Source organism: Helianthus annuus, chromosome 15 (genome assembly GCF_002127325.2).
Source record: "Helianthus annuus cultivar XRQ/B chromosome 15, HanXRQr2.0-SUNRISE, whole genome shotgun sequence".
In the NCBI taxonomy this organism is placed as follows: domain Eukaryota; kingdom Viridiplantae; phylum Streptophyta; class Magnoliopsida; order Asterales; family Asteraceae; genus Helianthus; species Helianthus annuus.
In genome coordinates this window covers 113,161,024-113,186,483 of record NC_035447.2, presented here as the reverse complement: position 1 = coordinate 113,186,483, position 25,460 = coordinate 113,161,024, and the positions used below count along the sequence as shown (strand labels likewise).

At 40.1% G+C, this 25,460-nt stretch overlaps 1 protein-coding gene across 1 annotated transcript; it reads right to left on the bottom strand.

Moving 5' to 3' along the window:
* Nucleotides 1-115: 115 nt before the first annotated feature.
* LOC110914067 (extensin-3-like) lies at nucleotides 116-802 on the bottom strand. Its single transcript, XM_022158886.1, has one exon. It carries the CDS (start codon nucleotides 800-802, stop codon nucleotides 116-118), a length of 687 nt encoding a protein of 228 aa, XP_022014578.1.
* Nucleotides 803-25,460: the final 24,658 nt, after the last annotated feature.

Sequence of the window (25,460 nt, the reverse complement as noted above, 5' to 3'; positions counted from 1 at the left end):
AATGGACAAAGGAATGAAATGGATCATTACATTCCATAGTCTTGTTTGGTTACCATTAAGGAAATGAATAAATCATTACCTTGTGTTGTTTGGTAGGTAAGAAAAGAGGAATGAACTAAATCAGCGATGAGTGGTGGCGGTGATCGGTGGCGGCTAGTGGCGGTGGCAGTGATGGGTGGCGGTGGTAGTAACGGTGGGTGGCGATGGTCGGTGGGTGACGGTTGTTAGCGGTGGCGGCGACGATGTTCAGGGTTGGCGGTGGTCTGCGGTGGCGGGTGGCGGAGATTGTGGTGGCGGCAGGTGGTGGTCGTGGCGACGACGGTGGGTGGTCGTGGTCGACGACGGCAGGTGGTGGCCGCGGATGATGATGGTGGTGGTGGTCGGTGGAGGGTGGTGGTAGTGGTCGGGTTGGCCAGTCGGCGGAGGGTGGCGGTGGTCGGCGGTCGGGGTGGCGGTGGTCGACAGTGGCGGGTGGTGGCAGCGGAGGATGGTGGTGGTGGTCGTGGTCGGCGGAGGGTGGTGGTAGTGGTCGAGGTCTGCAATGGCGGGTGGCAACGATGGTAGTCAATGGCGGTGGTGGCGCAGGACGATGGTGGTGGTCGGCGGAGGTTGGTGGCGGATGGTGACGATGGCAAGTGGTGGTGGCGGAAGATGGTGGTGGTGGTGATGGGCGGTTTTTGTGACGTAGGGTGAGAGAGGGAATGAAATGGGGAAAAAACAGTGGGAGTGGATAAAATGAATTTGAGGGAATGGAATGACTTATGGAATGGGGGATTCCATTACGTTGACCAACCAAACACATTTTTTTCATTCTCTCGCAATAGTTAATTCCATTCCACCTCTCATTTCTGCATAACAAACACTACCCTAGAGAATTGAGTTTTTTCTACCGTACTTTCTGTCACACCCCGATTTCCACGTGTCTCACCGGTGGGCCCGGTGGGGGATTATCGTGACGTAGTTGGCAACAATATAGTCAAACCACACAATATATGAATGCACAGCGGAAGCATAAAGATAATTATATTTCAACCATTGCTTGCAATATCAATGTATTACGAATAGTCGAAAATGTATCCACAGGGGATCAATAAAATATAAGTATTGTTCAACAGACGTAGGCATCTTAAGCTTGCGAGACTCTTTATTGATGCTAAGGAGAAATAGCCAGCCAATTACGCTTAGTACTTGCATTTAATCTTTTTGGGAAAATACGTCAGTTTACACTCGTAAATACATTCAACCGACACTTTGGTAAAATGTTTAATGAAATTGATTTGGATGCACAAGGCACAAACTCTTTATAACTTGGGATAATTTATAATTAAATCTTGTAAAGAATTACATGTTTACTATGCGTTCGGTCGCCCGGGTCGTGCCGGGTTAAAGTTTAATAGACACACCACATAGTATAAAACCGTGGCGGGAAAACCAACGGCTATACCTTTATAATCATGGACATAATGCCGGGTGTACGCCTACACCCGGATGTCAAGGTCGTGGCCATTTCGTAAAATGCTGCCAAGGATATCCGGGACATGGTCATTAAGCCCCCAAAGGCGTAAAGCCAACAAAACAAATTTTTAAACGGGTCACATTGATAATACCCAACTACTAATGAGTTGGGGTCAATTGCCCGACCAAGCGGTATTTTAAATACCGTAACCCAAGCCCGTATAACGGAAAATAAGTTAAAAGTATTTACCTTTGCAAGTATAAATCCTTAAATCGAAATAAATTGCAGATAGCTTTTACTGGTCTCCTATTCTGGAACGGAGGTTTAAAATAACCTATTAGAATCCTAACGGGTCTTTAATTTAGCCGTAGCTTAGACCGGTCAGTTTCAAAGCATAGTTACGGTTTAATCGCGTGAAAGGCGAAAACCGTGAATGGAATGTGATTTGGACCCAACAAGTTTGAAGACTTGTTTTATATGGGTATAATAACCACACTCTGGATTTTGGGGTCAAAACAATATGGTTTGACCCGTTTCGGCTAGTTCATGTAAACTAGTTACATAAGCCGAACCGTGCGCGCAAAAGGCGCAACGGGTAACCGTAAGAGTCCTACACTGGTTTCCTAAGTCAATATGATTTAAAGAGGTTGTGGTATCAGTAGGATACCTTCCATAATGCCCGTACGAGTTTAAGTTCATATTATGCCCCGTAGGGGTATTTCGGTCTTTTTAAAGATTATAAAGGAGGTTTCTGAGTTCTACAGGAAATCTGAGTTTGCCGAACAGTTTATAAAGTCCAAAATACTTTATTTATTATTTAAAATCAGTAGCAACTGGAATTGGGTCAAAAGACCTTGTAGAACTCAAGTTATGGCCGAAAAGGGTATATTCGGTATTTATCGAACCGTTGCCATTACCGCAGGTTATGAGCAGGTTAAAAATAATTAGAAATCTTTAAAAATCCCAAATTATTATTTTACATCAGTGTGTAAAAGGGTTGGCGTCTAAATCTGGGTTTAGATAGGCGTTATGCTAATTACGCTTATTTAATTACAAAGTTTCCGTAATTTGCGCTATTTAGCATAACTCCTATTCTGGACCTCGGATTGACGTGAAATTTTAGGGACATGCTTAGAAATCGGTAACTAAGGTTATGGTTCTTTCACATGTCCGAAATTCTCGTTTTAAATTTAAATGGGCGTTACGGTCAACTTTTAAGCATTTAGCGGAAATGTGTAAAAGACTCGGACAAACAACGAACCGGTCACAGAGGGTCATACCATCATGTAACCTAGTCCTAAGAGAGTCCTAAGGCATATCTAAATCATACTTTAACGGGTCAGAACTGAAGTCAAAGCAAAAGTCAAAGTTTTACGACTTTCGGCTCCGAACCGGGTCAAAATAATAAATGGTCGGATCAAACAAGCTTAGATTAGTTAATATACTTATTATCATGCTTTATGAGTGTTTAAACAGGTTACATATCATCTAAATTACTGATTATGTAAGAAATCGCAAAATAGCATTTCTGTTGACTTTTTCTAAGCACCTTTGACTCGACATTCGGACTAGTTAGAGTGGAAATCAGAGGGTGCCCTTTTAGGGGTTTAAAGCCCACATGATTACCAACATATAACTATCTTTGATTCGGCAAACCACTGGACCATTTGTGATTTATCGCAAAGTCAATCGTTAATTACGACGGATTGACTTTTAAGCTAAACTATGCAAAAACTAAGCCACAAAGGGTTGGGCATACTTACAGAAGCTTGGTGCACGACTAGGGATGTTAGAAGAATGCTTGAGAGCTCCAGAGGTGATCAAGAAAGCAGGTTTGAGGTGTGTTTCAATTGTGTGCAATGCATTGCCTTTTATAGTGAAAATTTGGCATAAGATCATTACAACTCACCCTACAATTGCTTATGGATGATCAGCAGGTGTCCCTGAGTGCTAGGGGGCATGTAGAGGGTGCCCATGCTTCAATTAATGCATCAATGATCGTTCACAAGCTCAAACATTGAATATGTCCAAACTTTCTGCATCTGTAGGCCTTACGCGGCCCGCTTTAAGATTCAAGCAACTCACACGCGGGCCGCCTGAATCTTTAAGTCAGAAAACAAATCTGCAGGTGGCGCGCGGCCCGCATCATCTTGATGGTTTCACTCACGCGGCCCGCATTGGACTTGATTTTCAAGATTTTCAAATCTTTTGTAATCATTAACCTGACCTTTCGGTTTCGAAGGGGTAACTTTGCGATTTGGCCCTCGATTATTTACAATTAAGGGCCTCGTGACATTTACCCGCATTGTTAAGTCCCCGGTTAGTTTAATTACTACCCGAAAAGCCTTAACTTTTATTGTTGACGCTTTTAACCCCTCGCATACGAATTTGATCATAACTTTCTCGTTTTAAAACAGAACTTCGCGAAATTTATATCGTATATTCTAGTGAGCGTATTTTACAGTTACAAAGCCTCGGGTTCGTCAAAGGGTCACTCAGAGGTATAAATTAAACATGTTGACACAATTAACCCCTGTAGCTTGTAATCTCTCACTTTCTTCCGCATTTCGCTCCGTACGATCCATGATTTATTCGTTTGAAGGTACGAGCATCGTTTAGGGTTACTGTACAGTATATTTACCCTTTGTTGACATTTTTAACCCTAGAATTTACATACTTTCAAGGTTTGTCAACTTTAGTCCTTTATTTAGTATTTAATACCACGTGTAAACTCATGACACGTGTCAACACATTATTGGACACAAAATTTCGAGGTGTTACATCCTCACCGCCTTAAAATAAATCTCGACCCGAGATTTACTGAAACAAATAAGGGTATTTTTCTTTCATCGTGGATTCAACCTCCCACGTGAATTCGGGACCTCTACGGGCATCCCAATTGACCTTCACTATAGGTACATGCTTCCTTCGAAGCTTCTTTACCTGTCGATCTTCAATCGACAAAGGTTTTTCCACAAGTTTTAAGCTCTCATCTATGTGCACATCTGTATGGGGTATTACCAGTGATTCATCAGCGAAGCACTTTTTCAGATTGCAGATGTGGAACACATTGTGAATTCCATTGAGCTCTTCTGGTAAGTTTAACTTGTAGGCAACGGACCTGAAACGTTCGATAACCTCGAAAGGTCTTATGTATCTCGGGCTTAGTTTGCCTTTCTTACCGAAACGCATCACCCCCTTCCAGGGTGATACTTTAAGCAACACTTTTTCACCTACTTCGAAGTGAAAATCTTTACGCTTTGGATCTGCGTAACTTTTCTGCCTATCTCGGGCAGCTTTGAGACGGTCTCAAATCTGGACAATCTTGTCCGTTGTTTCGAAGACTATCTCTGGTCCTGATAATTGGACATCTCCAACTTCCGCCCAACAAACAGGCGATCTACACTTTCTACCGTATAATGCCTCGAAGGGCGCAGCCTTAATGCTGGAGTGGTAGCTATTGTTGTAGGAGAATTCGATTAGTGGTAGGTTCTTATCCCAACTACCACCCAAATCGATTGCACATGCACGTAGCATGCTCTCCAACGTCTGAATAGTACGCTCACTCTGACCGTCTGTCTGAGGATGGTAAGCCGTACTAAAATTCAAACGTGTACCCAAAGATTGCTGGAAGCTTTTCCAAAAATGAGACGTGTATCTAGTATCTCGGTCAAAGATAATAGACACAGGTATGCCATGTAAGGCTACAATCTTATCAACGTATAACTGGGCTAACATGTCGGAGCTATAAGTCTCCTTGATGGGTAAGAAATGTGCTGACTTAGTCAGTCGATCAACTATAACCCATATTGTATCATTTCCTTTCCTCGTCTTGGGTAACTTGGTAATAAAATCCATAGTTACACATTCCCACTTCCATTCGGGAAGTTCAGGCTGTTGTAGCAAGCCTGACGGCTTTTGATGCTCAGCTTTGACTTGCGCACAAGTCAAGCATTTGGCTACATAAGCGGCTACAGACTTTTTCAAGCCTATCCACCAATAATTTGCCTTTAGATCCTGGTACATTTTATCTGCTCCAGGATGGACAGAATATTTAGAACTATGGGCTTCCTGGAGAATGACCTCTCGAAGTCCTCCGTAAATTGGAACCCATATTCGTCCATTTAATCGTAAAATTCTGTCCTTGCTAAGAGTTAACTGCTCCTCAGTTACTCCTAACTTTTCTTTAGGATAGTTAGCTTCCAACACAGCTTCTCTCTGTACAGCTAACAACCTTTCAATCAAATTATTCTTCACTTCAATGCTCTTGGCATTGATTCGGATGGGTTTCACCCTTTCCTTTCTACTTAAGGCATCAGCGACTACATTCGCCTTGCCGGGATGATATCTGATTTCACAATCATAATCATTTAGAGTCTCCATCCAACGGCGTTGCCTCATGTTTAATTCCTTCTGATTAAACAGATGTTGAAGGCTCTTGTGATCCGAATAGATCACAAACTTGATACCATACAGATAATGCCTCCACAGTTTTAGTGCGAACACAACGGCACCCAATTCCAAGTCATAGGTGGTGTAATTCTTTTCATGCACCTTTAACTATCTTGAAGCATAGGCAATAACTTTGCCTTTCTGCATAAGCACACATCCCATTCCAGTGTGTGATGCATCGCAGTAAACTACGAACTCTTCGGTACCTTCAGGCAATGTCAGTACAGGAGCGTTGCTCAACTTTTGTTTCAGAATATCGAAGGACTCTTGCTGCTTAGGGCCCCAAATGAACTTTACTTTCTTCTTGGTCAAAGAAGTTAGGGGCGCAGCAATCCTTGAAAATTTTTCAATGAAACGCCTGTAATATCCTGCTAACCCCAGGAAACTACGAATCTCTGTAGGCGTCTTTGGCTCTTGCCAATTCATTACAGCTTCTACTTTAGCGGGATCCACTTGGATACCACGCTCGCTGACAACATGTCCTAGAAATTAGACTTCACGAAGCCAGAATTCGCACTTAGAGAATTTGGCATAGAGTTTCTCATGATGCAGGAGTTTGAGAATACAGCGAAGGTGTTTCTCATGGTCAGCTTGGTTCTTCGAGTAGATAAAAATATCGTTAATGAAAACGATGACGAATTTTTCTAAGTACGGCTTGCAAACGCGATTCATGAGATCCATGAACGCAGCCGGTGCATTAGTGAGCCCAAAAGGCATCACTAGGAACTCATAGTGACCATAACGAGTCCTAAATGCGGTTTGTTGGGATTGAACCCTAACAAAGGAACAGATAATGTAAAGCCAAAACCGGATCCCATCAGTGGACACTTAATAAGCAGCAGTTTACTCTAATCTCTCCCCTTGACAGTGGTTATCTAACAGCTGATGGATGTTAAGTGCTGCTCAACTACAACAACTGATAAACCAAACTCTGATGATTATCTAACAACTGCTGAAGACAAACTCTGTTGCTCTATCTACTGCTGTGCCCTAAGTACTGCTGAAGACTCATGCACTGCCCTCTCAAAGACTGATCACCTTTGAAGAAAGCACTGAAGACTCAACATCTGTGCTAAGGCTACAGCAGTGGAACGTGAAGCAGTAGTTTCCTTATGTTTTGTACTTTAGTGATTATCAGATGTTACATAACAGTAGTTTGTATAGAACAGTATTTATAGTTTGTTAGGTCGTTGTCACTATCATGGTGACGTCAGCTGAAGCATATCAGTAGTTTGGTTTGCCTATAAGTATAACAGTACTCTGTACTGTTACACTTGATCGTTTTGAGTGAGTTTTTCTCCTTATTTCATCCTTTCATCTTGTGCAACCAACTCTGGTGTATCAGGCTGAGGGGGAGTTTAGATTATAAGCCTGCACTGTAATCTTTTGCTTTTATGTAAATCTTTTGACTCAATGAAAAGCAATTGTTTATCAATCTATACTTTCCTTTGTTTGTGTTTAAAAAGTTTGCTACTCATTTCCGCTGCATTTATTCGTTTTATGCAAACAAACACAATCACAGACAGCCTTTAGATCCCAACAATTGGTATCAGAGCCTGGACAGTCAAATTCGATCTTACAATCAATTTGACATAACAGTTCAGCTCAAAAGTTATTGATACTAAAGGGTTGGTTGTATCCAGTTGAAAAACAGAGTAACGAGTGAATCATGGTCAAAATGGTTATTCAAAAACTCTGTAAATCAACCAAGATGTCATATGACACACAAATCTCACACAACAAGTGTTTTCATGCATATGTCACTCATAGTTTTCAGACCTGTAAAATATCTGATAAATTATGGGATCGTTCGATGCTTTCAAAATTGATTTCAATTGTTGTTTTGATATTTGTGATGTTTTCAATAAACAACTAAAGTATGTACCTCAGTTCAGCAAAAACTTATGTTCATCTAAAACACTAGAATACTGCTGAAAAGGAAAGGATGGAATAACACTTTGGTCAAAATCTCTCATGTGCTCAAAGGCAAGTTGAGTACCTTCAAAAGGACCAAATCGACTTTGTATAAACACATTGAGAAAATAAGGTGTCAAAACAGTCCTAATCATAGGTAATGTGAGATCTGTAATGAAACATGATCAAATATGGTCAGATCTCTCAAAACATTGCTTCAAAGTGATTATGGACAAAGCATGTTCAAAATATAATCTCCTAGTGAGCATTTCTAAACATGTAAATAAACAGGGTAAAAGGGGAAAATGAACAACTCTCAAAGTGTAGCTATCTCAAAACTTTTGAAATCAAAAGAAAATAGCATAAGCAGAAAACACTTTTGAGGTTAAAGTTAGGTCATCAGTGGTCATCATGCAACTGTGTGCATTTATCAATATAGAAATTGTTCTGGTAACAATGGCATCTCAAGTGATTGTGCTTAAAATGGATTTACAAATCAATTGACAAGAAAATGACCCAAACAATGGTCAAAATAACTTGAGAATAATATGATCATGAATTTACTGGAAAATTGTCGGATCCTTTTGATTTTTTTTTCAAAACTTCCTTTGATTTTTGTTAAGGTGTTTTCTTCTATAATAAAAACCAGATGTATTTTATTTATTTTAAAATATATTATGATCTTTTTACTCATTTTTTATAGTAAAAGTTCATCTCTGGTCTGGATGTAATTACCTTATTTTTGTGTGTAAATACTGTTGGTGCACTACATCTGTTGATTCCGTCTAGGTGTCTAGGATCAGGTCTTGCATTGTATTGTATAGCATAGGGCACCTTTTACGAGAAAACAGGAGTCTATATAGGTTTTAGGAGCATGGATCGCTCATAGGGTCTTTAGAGGCTTGGGTTGCTTATTTGGCACATGTGGGTCGCTTATGTGAACAAGTCTGGATCGCTCATATGGACAAGTGTCACATGAGCGGTCCCAGAGGTCTATATATAGGTGAGTAAGAGCGATCCTTAGGAGTTAGTACTTGTATTCCACGCCGAAGCTTTGCCGGTGTGAAGATCGGCATCTTTTTAAATCTGTATTTGGATGTTTGCAGGTTGAAGGACTATGCCGGAGATCCCAAGTTTATATCGTGGATCAGGAATCGGCATCTTTCTAGTAGTTGAGAAGTTTGTTTGTAAAATTTTGAAATGTTTGGATGTTTGCAGGTTGAAGGACTATGCCGGAGATCCCAAGTTTATATCGTGGATCAGGAATCGGCATTGATGTGTGTAAAATGCAACATATAAATTACATCAAATGAGGCATAAAACTAACCCTTTTTAAGTACTAATGTTGGAAAAAGTGTGCTTTTGTCTTCCTTTTGTATTTTCAGGGTTAAAAGAGCTTAAGTGAACAAAAGAAGCAAAAATGCAGCCAAATCCAACATAAATACAAAGAAAAGGAAGAAACGTGGCATGCCCGACTCCTCGACAGCATCTCCCAAAGCAAAAAAACAAGAAGAAAGCTAAGCATGGGGCTGTGCCCAGCTGAGCATGGGGCTGTGCCCAGCTGAACACGGGGCGTGTCCAGCTCTACACGGGGCCGTGCTCAGCGAGCACGGGGCAGTGTCCAGGATGGTCAGCCCTGTCACAAAAGACAAAGTGGTAGAAGCTTCTATTGCCCACCACGGGGCCGTGCCCAGCGGACACGGGGGCGTGGTCAGAGTGCTGCAGGTGCATTTATTGTAATTGCGAATTACAATTAATGAAGAGAGAGAGTGTCAGACGGGCACGGGGGCGTGTCCAGCGGACACGGGGCCGTGCCCAGGCTTCTGTTCAGCCTATAAATAGGAGTGTTTGGCTTCATTTCAACTCATCCCTTGGCACACCACCTCTCTCACACTTCATCCACCACCCACCACCACCATAACACCATCATCCACCACCATCATCCATTGTCCATCGTAGAGTGTGTGAGTCGTCTCGGGATCCAAGATTGATCGTAAGAGTTCTTGACAATCAAGGCCATGTTTGCCTAAGTCTCTTACATCACTTGGTGAAGACAAGTGTTTAGTATAATACTTTTTATTTTTAATCTCTTGCACTTTTTATTTGGTTTTGTATTAATGACTTTAATAACTAGTTGCTTATGTTGAAGGTGATCTTTCCTTATCGTTTGTCCGTGGTGTCTTGGCATTATTTTACTGTCTATATAAAATAAAAGATTTTCACCATTCATATCTCCACGGTCTATATGGAGGTATGTTGGCTACCTGGTCGGGGGTTAAGGGAACGGTTTGGTAAAGGTCTTGCCCTTGTTCAGCGTTTAGAGGTCCTGCTTGGGACCTGGGTCAAATTTAGTAGGATCTCCTTCAATGCCCATAGGTATGGGATGACGGGGATCCAAACTCTTTGACCCCCTCATAAGTTAACTACTATTAATACTATAACCCGGCTATTTAGGACTGTTTCCCTGCTGACTCAGACTACTTAGCCGAGGGTAACGTCACCGCCGAAAGCGGGGCCTACCACAATTTGCATTAATAACTTAATTCATTATCTTTCAATAATCCGACCCTTTAGGATTGTATCCTTGCTGACTCAAACTACTGGGTTGAGGGTAACGTCGCCTTCAAAAGAGGGGCCTACTACAATAACTAAGATAATCTCTTAAACAAGTGCAAAAGTGCGAAAATAATCAAAGGTTATACTAATACACGTGTCGGATCCAAGTGATTCATCTTGTCTATCTGTTTTTTATTTTATTTTATTTTTCAGCATTTAGTTAGTTTTTATTTTCTTAGTTTAAAAACATTTTTCTCACTTTTTGATTTGATTAGACGTTGAGGATAAACCGGTATTAAAAGCTCTTGTGTCCTTGGACGACCTCGGTATCTTACCAACACTATACTACGTCCACGATGGGTGCACTTGCCCATATGTGTGTTTAGTGTTAGTGAATATCGTGTTTTTATAAATTTAAAACTTGGCTAAAGGTGTAAAAAGGGCTTAATTATACATCTAAAAAATATATTACACTACACACGCATCAAGTTTTCGGCGCCGTTGCTGGGGACAAAAGGATTTTAAGAAAGCTTAAAATCGACGGCCTAATCAGTTTTTCAAAACCTTTTTAAAACGTGCGCACATTTTTCTGCATTTTAGTTTAGTTTGCTTTTACAGTAGCCTGAACACGGGGCCGTGCTCGCTGAACACGCCCCCGTGCTGCATATTTTTAGTTAGATACCCAGATACAGAGTCTGAACACGGGGCCGTGCTCATTGAACACGCCCCCGTGTCCAACGTGACCAGTAACTTTAATTAAAACGCCCAGATACAGACCCTGAACACGGGGCCGTGTCCACTGAACACGGGGCCGTGTCCAGCTTCTGTTTCCGTCTTTATTTTTATTTTCTGGTCCCGAGACTCAGTTGTGGTCTGTTGAGTGATTCTTATGGATCAATACTCAAGAGGCTACAACTACACCTATGATGAGGATGATTATAGGGGTAATTATTGCACTAATTGTCATAACACACGCTCGGTTCAATATAATAACTCATATCAACCATCCAATTCATACAACCATTATGAGGAGCCCAGGTACGAGCCATCAACTTCATACACATCCTATGGAGACCAAAGGTATGAACCTCCTCCCTCATACTCATATTTTGAGGAACCAAGGTATGAACCTTCATATTCATACTTTGAGGACTCAAGATATGAACCACCACCTTCATATACTTATTATGAGGAACCATGGCGTGAACAACCCACCCCATATGAGTACTATGAAGAACAAAGTTTCGACCCTTATCCATCATATACTTACAATGAAGAACAATGGTGTGAACCATCTACTTCATATGAGTACTATGAGGAGCCAAGGATCGAACAACCGGATTCAAGCTTTGAGGATCCAAATTCTTTTTCTCTCACCGAAGTGACCAATAGGATATTAGAACACATTAAAACTATCGAACGTTACATGAAAGAATCTCGCGCAAGGGAAGAGGAGTCCCGCGCAAGAGAAGAATTAAATTGTAATAATAACGTAGAGATAGTTGAAAGTGTAAAAATGGAAGAACAAGAAAGTGAAAAACCGACACATGAGTTAAACAACGAAAAAGGTGAGTCCGATAATGTCAAAATACAAGAAGAGTCTAATTTTGAAGAAATTAACCTCTTGTCACCTACTTTAGAAAATCATTGTTTAGTAACCCCTCATGCAAAGTTTTTAAAAGAGTTAAACACTAGTGCTAAAATCAAAGAAATAGTGAGTGTTAAGTTAACTAATGATCAAACTTCACTAATAAAAGAAGACCCTTTTGAAATTAACATTACACCGGTTCCATGTTTCTTTCAAAATTCATTTATTAGTAATATCACCATTGATAAAGATCATTGTGTTAACATAATGCCTAACTACATTTTCGAAAAATTAAGTATTAGTGATTTTTCTCCACTTCAAATACCCATTTTTCTATCTAATCGGAAAATAATAAAATCAATCGGTGTAGTTGAGGATATCTTGGTTCAAACAAATCAAATGGTAATCCCAACCGACTTTGTCATCCTTGATGACGCTCCTCTAGTGTTGGGACGACCTTTTGTAAAAACTCATGAAGCTTTGAAAAACCGGAAGTACAACAATCTACCTCTTCAATTAGGGGCATTCAAAAGGAGCATAGATCTTGAGCGCTCAATGAAATATCCTTTTGGCAATGACGACCCCCTAATTGAAGATGAGCCAAAGCCACCTGATAAGGTGGGTCTAGCCAAGGACCCTTATAAACGTGGCGCACCACGGAGGCATTCCGCGGAACTATCCGTAGTTTAGTTTAGATTAACTTTTATGTTTTCTAGTTTAGTTTTTAATTTTCAGGAATAAAACACACTCGGGATGGTGAAGGATGCTAAGGGAAGCTGAACCAACACCCCATACATAAAAACAGAGCCTTCCGACGATTTTTCTTCATTACAGCAAGTTCAGCACGGGGCCGTGCTCACCCAACACGCCCCGGTGCCCAAAACTCTGCAGAAATGCCCAGTTCAGGTATCTGGACACGGGGCCGTGCTCACTGAACATGCCCCCGTGCCCAGCCTTCTGTTTACTTTTGGTACTGGCACTCTGGACATGGGGCCGTGCTCAGCCAACACCACCCCGTGTTCAGCTACCCAGTACCATAAAATCTTGTTTTTAACCCACTTTTACACATTCTAATCAACCGAAAATCTTATTTTTGGAACACATTGAGGACAATGTGTAATTTAAGTGTGGGGGGGATGCTAAAACCTTGAACTTTGCAAGTCCTAATAACAAGCCTTACACAAAACTCTATTTGAACCGCTAATCACCCCAAATTTTTTCAAAAACTTTTCATTTTTTTTTACTTGTCTTGGTTTAATTTGGGAATAACAAGTTCTAAAAAGGTTATATTTTTATAAATTTACAACCGATAGCGTCGTGATAAAAAGAACCAAATAAGAAGATTATGAAACGGCATGACAATCTTAGTTAAAATTTGATTATATATACTTGATCACATAAAAACCCATTCCCACAAAAGTGAGTTTTGAGCCTTTATTGAGCATACAAATATACATCTTTAAACTAAATGCTCATTTTTCGTTTCTTGTGTGAATAGCCGCTTGGTTCTTACGACTCAAGAACTTGCCACGACGATACATTCCCGGTCCTTACCAACTTAAACCCGAGTAAGTAAATGATGGAGGCATTAGGACTAACCCCTTTTTATTTCTACACCATTAATTTTCTTTTTTTTAACCACCTACCCAAAAATCCCCCTAGTTAACCCCTTTGAGCCTAAACCTTTTCGTTTCTTTCCCCAAAACAAACACCCTTTACCCACCAAAACCTTTTTCATTTTAAACCCTTTATTTTAGTAACAAAGCTCGGTTTTCTTGTGACACAAAAAAAAAAGAAAAAAAAGAAAAAAAAAGAGATGAAGTTAGCAATAAATAAACAAGCTCATCAAAAGAAACCTTGTTTTAAAAATGCTTCATTAGAATAAAAAAAGTGAAGAAAAAAAAAACAAAGTGTTTTACGAAAACCGACGCTTTTTACGCTTTTCGCCCTTTTACTAACCACTAACCCAACCACCCACCTTTAGCCCAAGCCTAACCCTTCACCCAAAAAGTCCTCTTGATATTTACAATGGTATAATGTTAAAAAGGAGGAGGATTGATTGCTTGGCAAGCTTATGGTAGGAATAAGTTCCATGCCGCTCTCGAGTGATTCACTAAAAAAAATACACCTTCGGCCGAGTGTTGAGTGATTTCTCCCGTGAGGTATGTGAACTTGTATATAAATGGAATTTTAAAAAGGCATGTTATGCCCAAATAAGTAATTTATCCTATGAAACGTTCTAAATAAATCATAACGAATAGGATTGTAAATAGTATAAAAATAAAACCCAATAAAGATCTTGGATTCCCGACACTCAAAGACAAGCCCAAAACCTTCTCTTCTACCCATTCCATTTGGGAGTGTAAGCCACATATTAAAGAGTTTTGCTTGAGGACAAGCAAAGATTCAAGTGTGGGGGTATTTGATGTGTGTAAAATGCAACATATAAATTACATCAAATGAGGCATAAAACTAACCCTTTTTAAGTACTAATGTTGGAAAAAGTGTGCTTTTGTCTTCCTTTTGTATTTTCAGGGTTAAAAGAGCTTAAGTGAACAAAAGAAGCAAAAATGCAGCCAAATCCAACATAAATACAAAGAAAAGGAAGAAACGTGGCATGCCCGACTCCTCGACAGCATCTCCCAAAGCAAAAAAACAAGAAGAAAGCTGAGCATGGGGCTGTGCCCAGCTGAGCATGGGGCTGTGCCCAGCTGAACACGGGGCGTGTCCAGCTCTACACGGGGCCGTGCTCAGCGAGCACGGGGCAGTGTCCAGGATGGTCAGCCCTGTCACAAAAGACAAAGTGGTAGAAGCTTCTATTGCCCACCACGGGGCCGTGCCCAGCGGACACGGGGGCGTGGTCAGAGTGCTGCAGGTGCATTTATTGTAATTGCGAATTACAATTAATGAAGAGAGAGAGTGTCAGACGGGCACGGGGGCGTGTCCAGCGGACACGGGGCCGTGCCCAGGCTTCTGTTCAGCCTATAAATTTGAGTGCTTGGCTTCATTTCAACTCATCCCTTGGCACACCACCTCTCTCACACTTCATCCACCACCCACCACCACCATAACACCATCATCCACCACCATCATCCATTGTCCATCGTAGAGTGTGTGAGTCGTCTCGGGATCCAAGATTGATCGTAAGAGTTCTTGACAATCAAGGCCATGTTTGCCTAAGTCTCTTACATCACTTGGTGAAGACAAGTGTTTAGTATAATACCTTTTATTTTTAATCTTTTGCACTTTTTATTTGGTTTTGTATTAATGACTTTAATAACTAGTTGCTTATGTTGAAGGTGATCTTTCCTTATCGTTTGTCCGTGGTGTCTTGGCATTATTTTACTGTCTATATAAAATAAAAGATTTTCACCATTCATATCTCCACGGTCTATATGGAGGTATGTTGGCTACCTGGTCGGGGGTTAAGGGAACGGTTTGGTAAAGGTCTTGCCCTTGTTCAGCGTTTAGAGGTCCTGCTTGGGACCTGGGTCAAATTTAGTAGGATCTCCTTCAATGCCCATAGGTATTGGATGGCGGGGATCCAAACTCTTTGACCCCCTCATAAGTTAACTACTATTAATACTATAACCCGGCTATTTAGGACTGTATCCCTGCTGACTCAGACTACTTAGCCGAGGGTAACGTCACCGCCGAAAGCGGGGCCTACCACAATTTGCATTAATAACTTAATTCATTATCTTTCAATAATCCGACCCTTTAGGATTGTATCCTTGCTGACTCAAACTACTGGGTTGAGGGTAACGTCGCCTTCAAAAGAGGGGCCTACTACAATAACTAAGATAATCTCTTAAACAAGTGCAAAAGTGCGAAAATAATCAAAGGTTATACTAATACACGTGTCGGATCCAAGTGATTCATCTTGTCTATCTGTTTTTTATTTTATTTTATTTTTCAGCATTTAGTTAGTTTCTATTTTCTTAGTTTAAAAACATTTTTCTCACTTTTTGATTTGATTAGACGTTGAGGATAAACCGGTATTAAAAGCTCTTGTGTCCTTGGACGACCTCGGTATCTTACCAACACTATACTACGTCCATGATGGGTGCACTTGCCCATATGTGTGTTTAGTGTTAGTGAATATCGTGTTTTTATAAATTTAAAACTTGGCTAAAGGTGTAAAAAGGGCTTAATTATACATATAAATTATATATACACCAACACACATCAGGCATCTTTCTAGTATTTGAGAAGTTTGTTTGTAAAATTTTGAAATGTTTGGATGTTTGCAGGTTGAAGGACTATGCCGGAGCTTCCAGGTCGGTAAGTGCGAAGCAGGAATCGGCATTCTGATTGGTAAAATGGTGATGTAACGTAACATTCCTACAAGTGGTAACCTTGATATTACAAGTGATATTAGTGGTTATGGTTTGAGATGTTTACATTTACAAGTGGTACAGAAGAGTCTAAGATGCAAATGGTAAATCAGTGACATTAATTTGTACTTGATTACTATTCATGATGAAAGATAGACAAGATGATGAACCACATTCCCGTTTTTAAAAATGATAGACCTAAAATTGGTTTTATCAACACAAATTCATTTTCCGGAAAAATCATTTTGATTAAAACAAACTTAAGTGTTTTGAAATCTAAATGAGAAAATGATTTGTGAAAGGGGGAGTTCAGATTGTTTATGCATAGTGAATGGCGTTTTGATGTGATTCAGTGTCAGTTGTCAAGTTTCTGTACAGTTTGTTTTTATGTTTTTAGTAGGTCAAGAATCTAGAAGTTTTCAAATTTTCCTTAAAATGTGTTTGCATTTTAGGGGGAGTAGGGAAATTTCAGAAAATTCAAAAAACATTTGAAAATTTGAAAAAAAATACAAAAACATGATAAAATTCCAAAATGAGTTTTGGTTGCGAAAAAGAGGAAATGATAGTACATCAGTGGACTATCACGGCATGCTAAAGAATTAAAAAGTTTTAAAAGTGTTAAACAATATTACTGAAGATGTGTCAGTAGATTTTCGCACATTTAGTAAGTTGAAACGAGATATAAACCTAATTCAAACTTGCTTAATTTGTGGGTAACTATTCTTGGATATATAGGTAACCCCTGAAATCTCGTTTGAAAGGTTTCTTGTTCTGATATACTAGGTTTGTATACTCTGTGATATCTGGGGTATTATCCCGGGACTTCTGCTGAATGGAAGTTCTGACCTAGTCCTTGGATAATACTTGCTGCAAAATGCTTGAAACACAGCATTAAGCCCTCAGCTGATTAGACAATAAAATTGATAATCAGTTGTTGTAGCTAAAAGATCTCCTAAAGGGAACACACCGAAAAGTCGAAGCTGATATCTCTCTGCGCATACGGAAGTATCGACCTGAGATCCCTCAGCCCTCGCATATCCCCTAATTTATATACAGATATCAGTTGCAGTATATTTACCTGTAAATCAGAATATTGAGATCTGGATACGGGAGTATATTCAAGTGGAGTGATACACAATTAAGTTTAAAGTTTCTAAAACTTTAATTTCGTATCTCAATCCAATTGAAATTTGTGTTGAAAATTTAAGAGGACAAACATACTGACAATCTAGGTAAATTGTTTAAAACTTAAAATGAAATCAATCTTAACGGTGTTGGTGATTTGTCTCAAAACTGATATGATCCTCTTGCACGAACTCACAAAAATATTGTTTGTAAATATCACATTTCTGTATGTTTTGTTTATAAGTGATGTCGGATAATTTCTCAAAAAAATTTTAGTGTGTTTTAGCTTAAATTTTGAAAAAGTCAAAAAGATTTTCGACAACTGACTTTGGAAAATTGATTTTCAAAATTCCAAATGCTGAACATGATGAGCAGAATTTGAGGGGGAGTGTTTGTGTAAATCTAATTGTTTTCATTAATTCTAATCTTCTTCAAGTGGTTCATCATAAATTGTTTTGAGGAGAGTTATGTGTTAGTATATAGTGATTTGAAATGTTAGTGAAAGAAATTTATTTCTAGGTTGAGATTGTGCAGGTAGCCAAGTTTCGATCCTGGAAATCAATTCTGAAGATTTCTGTTAGAGTCAGATTGATAGATTCTGAAAGCTTGTGAAGATCAGTTTATGATTCTAAAGATCATGTCAACTGTTGATGCTGATGAACTTAAGGAATCAAGAGATCTGATCAAGAGAATTAGAGAGTTTTATAGCCAGGCATTGATCCTGAAGATGTTACTGAAGAACAAAAGAATGCCAGTAAATCGAGAGGGGGAGTCTGAAAATAGAGAGAAAAAGAAAGCCCAGAGACTGATCAAGATTAAAGATGTGAAGACGGTGCTCGATAGTCGACTCCATCAACATCTGAGGGGGAGTCTGTTGGTGCACTACATCTGTTGATTCCGTATAGGTGTCTAGGATCAGGTCTTGCATTGTATTGTATAGCATAGGGCACGTTTTACGAGAAAACAGGAGTCTATATAGGTTTTAGGAGCATGGATCGCTCATAGGGTCTTTAGAGGCTTGGGTCGCTTATTTGGCACATGTGGGCCGCTTATGTGAACAAGTCTGGATCGCTCATATGGACAAGTGTCACATGAGCGGTCCCAGAGGTCTATATATAGGTGAGTAAGAGCGATCCTTAGGAGTTAGTACTTGTATTCCACGCCGAAGCTTTGCCGGTGTGAAGATCGAGCTGTAAATCATTTCAAATCAGTAAAACAAGCAGTTAGGAGGAAGAACAAGCTATATCTACTTGCATTTCTTATTATTCCGCATCTGAAACGCAAGAGTTAACCTCTGAACGACTCGTTTGGGTCAACATTCGATCCTACAAATACTATCCTTAAATTTAATCAAAAGGAAATGGCACACATATCGAGATCATATTAAGCTCAAGTTAGGTTTCCACTGATCATAAATTGATTGCAAATTGACTTAGACTACTGAGATACTCATGTTCTAGTTCCTGTAATTGGACACAAAATGAGCAGCTCAAGTAGAATGTCTTCATCATCTGGGATGCTAAACCACTGTCTGAAAAATAGACAGATGGCAAAACCTTGAACAAAATTTCTGAGAATCACTGCTGACAATTTAATCTTGATATTATGCATCTAAAATGTGTATTGTTAAGAATAGCATTTCTAGTACTCAACAGATGATAGACAAGAGATTGTGCTTTTACAAGAACAAATCATTTTCTACATCTGAACAAACAGGTGCTAAAAGAATTTGTCAAAAGTCAAAACACTGCCGCACAAACAGTTGTTAAACATATGATCCTCATTGGTTTTTATCCACTGTTGTTCCTAAAATGCTGTTGTGCCATAACATCTGCTCTCTAAAGTCTGTCCACTGCTATAGTGTCAACCTCTGCTCTTCAAAAACACTGATGTTTAAAATCTTTGTTCCATCCACTGTTACAACCACCATTTCATTTTATTACCGTTGTAACTACTGATACTTGATCCATCAGTAGTTGTCAAAATGACTGTCCTCCATCATTTACCATTCCATCAGATGTTTGACACGTGGTCAGTTTTTAGCCTTCAGATCAAAATAACCGCTGCCACATCAGCAATCACTTTTTCCCTAAATAAAACCCTGATTAAATCCAAACAGGGTTTTACTGTCGAATTGAATTCTAAAAGTTCTCTTCTCATAACAGTTTCCCTCTCATAACTCCAAAAACTTCTTCGATCTTCTTCATCCAAAATGACGAAACCAAAATCGAAGTCAAAATCAAAACCAACATCTTGTTCCACAACAGCAGATGCCACTCAAATGGCTGCTGAAACACTGGAGATTCGCTACAAATCTCCACACAACTATGTAGGTATACTCACAAAACCTACCGATAATCACACATTCGATTCCATCCTTGACATCCTTTCTGCATCAAAGTACAAAACTTTGATAACAGCAGACGCTCATATTTACCTTGACACCCAGAGAGAGTTCTGGAAAAATGCCACCCTTGAAAAACAAGGAGATATCATCGCTGCCATCAACTCCTCGATACAGGGTAAGAAGGTAAACATCTCACCAAAATCCATCTCTGAAACCTTTAAACTCGATGATTTAAATGGAAAAACCTCTTTTATAAAAGACGAGTTGGTAAAGGATTTCATGAAAAAGGGATATGCAGAACAACCAAACAGGGACACCCTACAAAAGGGTTACTTCCCTTCTGCACCCAGATTTTTATTCCACACACTGCTCATGTGTGTTTCAAATAAAACAACGTCCTTCAATGAGATACCAACAAAAATCCAATGCCTGGGGTATGCAATTTTGAACAATGAAAACTATAACTACTCCCAGGAAATATTTGATGATTTGGTAAAGAACGTTGATAATAAGGCATTTCTGCTCTTTCCGAGGTTTCTAAGTTACTATTTTGAACAAAAATTTGTCGAGAAAGAGGCAGAAGTGCCCAAACAAGGTGTCTCATTCAAAATAAACAGTTTAACAATAGAAACTTTTTCAAGAATGATGGCACCAATAAAATTAAAAACAAAAGAGGCAGAGCAGGTTTTAGAAACTGCCACTGACCCTCAAGAAACCACTGCTGAGCCCACTGCTCCAGGTGATCAGAGTAGCACACCCACTGCTCTGAAACCCACACCTGCCACTACCAAAAAGACCAAAAGAAAACCATCCAGAAAACCCACCAAACCCAAAACAAAGGCAACTCTGGAAGATGAGATCCCAGAGCAACTGCCAGTGACAACACAAAAGTCACCAGAAACCACTGCTGCTACTTCCTCACAGCAGTTGGTAGAAAGATCTCAACCCCAGCCTCAAACTCTTCTTGCATCCTCACAAAGGATCAAGTTGTAAGCACAGGGACACTACATTATGAAGCTCTGTATCCACTCGGATCCATCTTCCACAGTCCTGATCCCAAGGACATGTCTCTTTCAACACCCATACCCTCACCAATAATAATGCCACAATCAATAATACCCCTGTTGCATGCAGTTGATATGGCACAGACAAAAACCAGTTCCTCTCTATCACCCATTACTGAGAGTATACCTCCACAAGTGACTGGGTCTGATGCACTTACCTCTGCTATCCCAGCAACAGCTGAGGAGGTTACACCCCCTAAGTTACAAGTAACTCTCAGTGGTAGTTCAAGTGGAGCAGCAACTACAACTGATGGATCAACAGATCTTCAGTTGGACAGTTGTTACATAACTAAGACTCCCTTGAAGGCAATTTCTTCCATGGCAACATCGGTAACCACCAGTGAGTTATCTTTAACTGCTGGTAACATCAAAGGATTATCGAGTGCCGAAGAAAGAAGTCCCCAGTACCAAGAAAAAGGGGCATCAATGGATGATTTTTGGGCTACAGCTCCTAAGTCACACATTGATACAACCACTGCTGGTGGGGATTCAGATGATCCTGTTAATTCAGGTGATGATTCAAAATACAATGAATTGACGGCCAGAGTTGAAAATCAAGAATCTTCTATTGCCGAAATAAAAGATATGGTGCAGCAGCTGTTAGAAGCTCAAATAGCCCAATCTTCTGCTCCTCCTGCTCAAGCACCTGCTCCACAAGCATTTGCTGCAAATGAGCTATGGAATATTCTCCAACCATTGCTTGAAAGCAACAAATGGCTGCTAAACAGCACGCAAATCAAGTACAAATGCTGACCAACATGGTGGAGTCTCGGTTCAAAGACACTCAAGCAGACATTGATGTGTGTAAAATGCAACATATAAATCACATCAATTAAGGCATAAAACTAACCCTTTTTAAGTACTAATGTTGGAAAAAGAGTGTTTTTGTCTTCCTTTTGTATTTTCAGGATAAAATGAGCTCAAAATCACAAAAGAAGCAAAAAGACCACTAATTCTACCATAAATACAAGAAAAGGAACAAAAGCAGACTGCCCGGACCCTCAACGGCACCTCCCAAAGCAAAAAAGAAGAAACAGAGTCTGAACACGCCCCGTGTCCAGCGAACACGGGGGCGTGCCCAGGAAGCAGCAGAAAAGACAAACCAGTAGAAGCTTCCATTGCCCACCACGGGGCCGTGTCCAGCGAGCACGGGGGCGTGGTGAAAGTACAGCAGGCGCATTAATTGTAATTCGCAATTACAATTAATGAGGAGAGAGAGTGTCAGGCGGGCACGGGGCCGTGTCCAGCGGACACGGGGCCGTGTCCAGCCTTCTGTTCAGCCTATAAATAGAGGAGCTTGGCTTCATTCTCTCTCATCCCTTGGCACACCACCTCTCTCACACCTCATCCACCACCCACCACCACCATAACACCATCATCCACCACCATCATCCATTGTCCATCGTAGAGTGTGTGAGTCGTCTCGGGATCCAAGATTGATCGTAAGAGTTCTTGACAATCAAGGCCATGTTTGCCTAAGTCTCTTACATCACTTGGTGAAGACAAGTGTTTAGTATAATACTTTTTATTTTTAATCTTTTGCACTTTTTATTTGGTTTTGTATTAATGACTTTAATAACTAGTTACTTATGTTGAAGGTGATCTTTCCTTATCGTTTGTCCGTGGTGTCTTGGCATTATTTTACTGTCTATATAAAATAAAAGATTTTCACCATTCATATCTCCACGGTCTATATGGAGGTATGTTGGCTACCTGGTCGGGGGTTAAGGGAACGGTTTGGTAAGGGTCTTGCCCTTGTTCAGCGTTTAGAGGTCCTGCTTGGGACCTGGGTCAAATTTAGTAGGATCTCCTTCAATGCCCATAGGTATTGGATGGCGGGGATCCAAACTCTTTGACCCCCTCATAAGTTAACTACTATTAATACTATAACCCGGCTATTTAGGACTGTATCCCTGCTGACTCAGACTACTTAGCCGAGGGTAACGTCACCGCCAGAAGCGGGGCCTACCACAATTTGCATTAATAACTTAATTCATTATCTTTCAATAATCCGACCCTTTAGGATTGTATCCTTGCTGACTCAAACTACTGGGTTGAGGGTAATGTCGCCTTCAAAAGAGGGGCCTACTACAATAACTAAGATAATCTCTTAAACAAGTGCAAAAGTGCGAAAATAATCAAAGGTTATACTAATACACGTGTCGGAACCAAGTGATTCATCTTGTCTATCTGTTTTTATTTTATTTTTATTTTCAGCATTTAGTTAGTTTTTATTTTTCTTAGTTTAAAACATTTTTCTAACTTTTTGATTTGATTAGACGTTGAGGATAAACCGGTATTAAAAGCTCTTGTGTCCTTGGACGACCTCGGTATCTTACCAACACTATACTACGTCCACGATGGGTGCACTTGCCCATATGTGTGTTTAGTGTTAGTGAATATCGTGTTTTATAAATTTAAAACTTGGCTAAAAGTGTAAAAAGGGCTTAAATATACATCAAAAATATATACACACTGACACGCATCAACATCAAGGCTATAAAGGCCAGCATACAACAGAATGCTCAAAGTGAGAAAGGCCCATCTACCATTTTCTTCATGGATACACCCCTGGCAGATAATGCCAAAAAGGGGGAGAAAATCAGGTTGAAAAAGAAAGGTATAGAAGATGGGATGCACTTTGAACCAGAAAAACCCAAAACCACAAAAACTTCAATAGCTGATACAACAGTAGTTACAAAAACTGCTGTCAGTAGCCAAACAGCTGCCATTACATCAACACACACACCTCCAACACACACAACTACTGTTTCAACACACATCACCACAACTACTGCTCCACCTCCATCACCATCTGTGTCTATAACACAAAAACCACCACTATCATCATCTCCAATCACATCACCACCACTGTCTCCTGCCATAAAGCAGAAGACAGCAGATGTTATAACATCTGTTGTAATGACAACAGTGGTTGAAACACCAGTTGTCTCAACTACTGTCAGTCAGTCACAGTCACAGTCACAAACCACTGATCCACCCAAAACATCATCAGCCTCCCCTCCATTAAAAAGGAGAAGGGCTTTCATTCCTGATGATGAGTCACCACCACCATCACCACCATCACATCCTTCATTCCCTGCTCAAAAGCAGAAGACATTTGCTGATACATCAGCAGTTGTAATGACAGCAGCAGTTGAGACACCAGTTATTTCAACAGTTGTTAGTCAACCACCCACCACTGCTCTATCCTTTCCTATATCTCAACCAAGGCTCTTTAGCAGAAAAAGAAAGCCTATTACTGCCGATGAAGGGATACATGATCCAAATGCTGAAAAATATCCACTAGAGCTTGAAGCCATCAAAAATGAGATGAGGCAGTTTTATACAGAAACAGATCCTTCAAAAAGAAAATTTCCTCACTCATTGGCTACATAGCTCCAGAAGATATAACTGATTATCTCAAGTTAAAGGCTAGGCAAGCTAAAGTTAAAGCTAAGGTTGACAGTGAAAAGGAAAGACTAAGCGAAGTAGGCATTGCTAATAGACTGGAGTTCTACCTTGCAAAGGTTAAGCAGATGGAAGAATTTGCACAAGAGCTAGAAAAAGAGAAGGCAGATCAAAAGAAGAAATTGAGAGAACAGCTTCTAGCCTTCATCATGAAAGAAAAGTTCTATCTTGCTGAAGAATCCCAATTTAAAGAATGGCCTTTAGTAACTTTGAAGCATGAGGCTGAAAGGATCCAAAAAATCAAGAATGATCCTACAAAGAAGAAGACTGCTCCAAACTGGAGTAAGTACAAAAGACTCATTGCTGATCTCACTGCTGAATATAAAGGAAAGAAGAAGGAGTTAGTGGATGCTAAAGTAGACACTGCTGAAGCTATATCAAAATGGTCCAGGCAGCAAACTGATGATGCCTATGAGAGGCTGAAGAAAAGGAAGAAGAAAGAACAAATGATGAAGATGGAACAACAAATTGAAAACCTCAAGACAATGCTAAAATCAGTAGACAGTCCTACACTTGGGTCAAAACAAGATGAAGGCAAACAGCTGACTGAAGAAGAGGTCAAGGAAAAAGAAGCAGAGTTCTTCAAAGACACCATCAAGAAAATGGGTCTGAAAGAAGATAGCTCATCAAAGCTTCAAAGCCTTGTTGTGAAGTTATTAAACAGCCCTGCATCCTCAAACACTGCAACAGACATGATAGACAATGAAAAACAAGAGCTTACTAGACAAGAAACTGCAGAAGACATAGCTGCAGCAAACAAAGTCATAGAAGAAGCTTTCAAAAGAATGTCTGAGAGTTTGCATGTGTTTTCAAGGTCATTATCCCTCAACTCATCAGAAGATAAATCTCTCCCAAGAAACCCATTAGGCTTTAAAATACTAAAGTGGATGTCTGATCAAAAGACCCACGTATTGACCCTGGTCAGAGCCAATGGTGAGGTGAAGCATATATCAAGGAAAGAAGCACTAGGCCTTAGTGTTCAAGATTTGCAGGATCTCCTTGAGCTTTCACTGTGCAGGGATGAAGATGACCAGAGTGCCAAAGAATTTGAAGTTGAATTTAAGGAACAAGCTAGGGCACTCTTGATGAGTAATAAAGGTCCTGAATAAGGAATGGTTTTGGCATTATCTGTTCCAGGGGGGAGATTGTT

What these genes read in the sequence shown, in the direction of transcription:
- LOC110914067 (XM_022158886.1), bottom strand. Translation starts at nt 802, where the DNA reads ATGTGTTTGGTTGGTCAACGTAATGGAATCCCCCATTCCATAAGTCAT.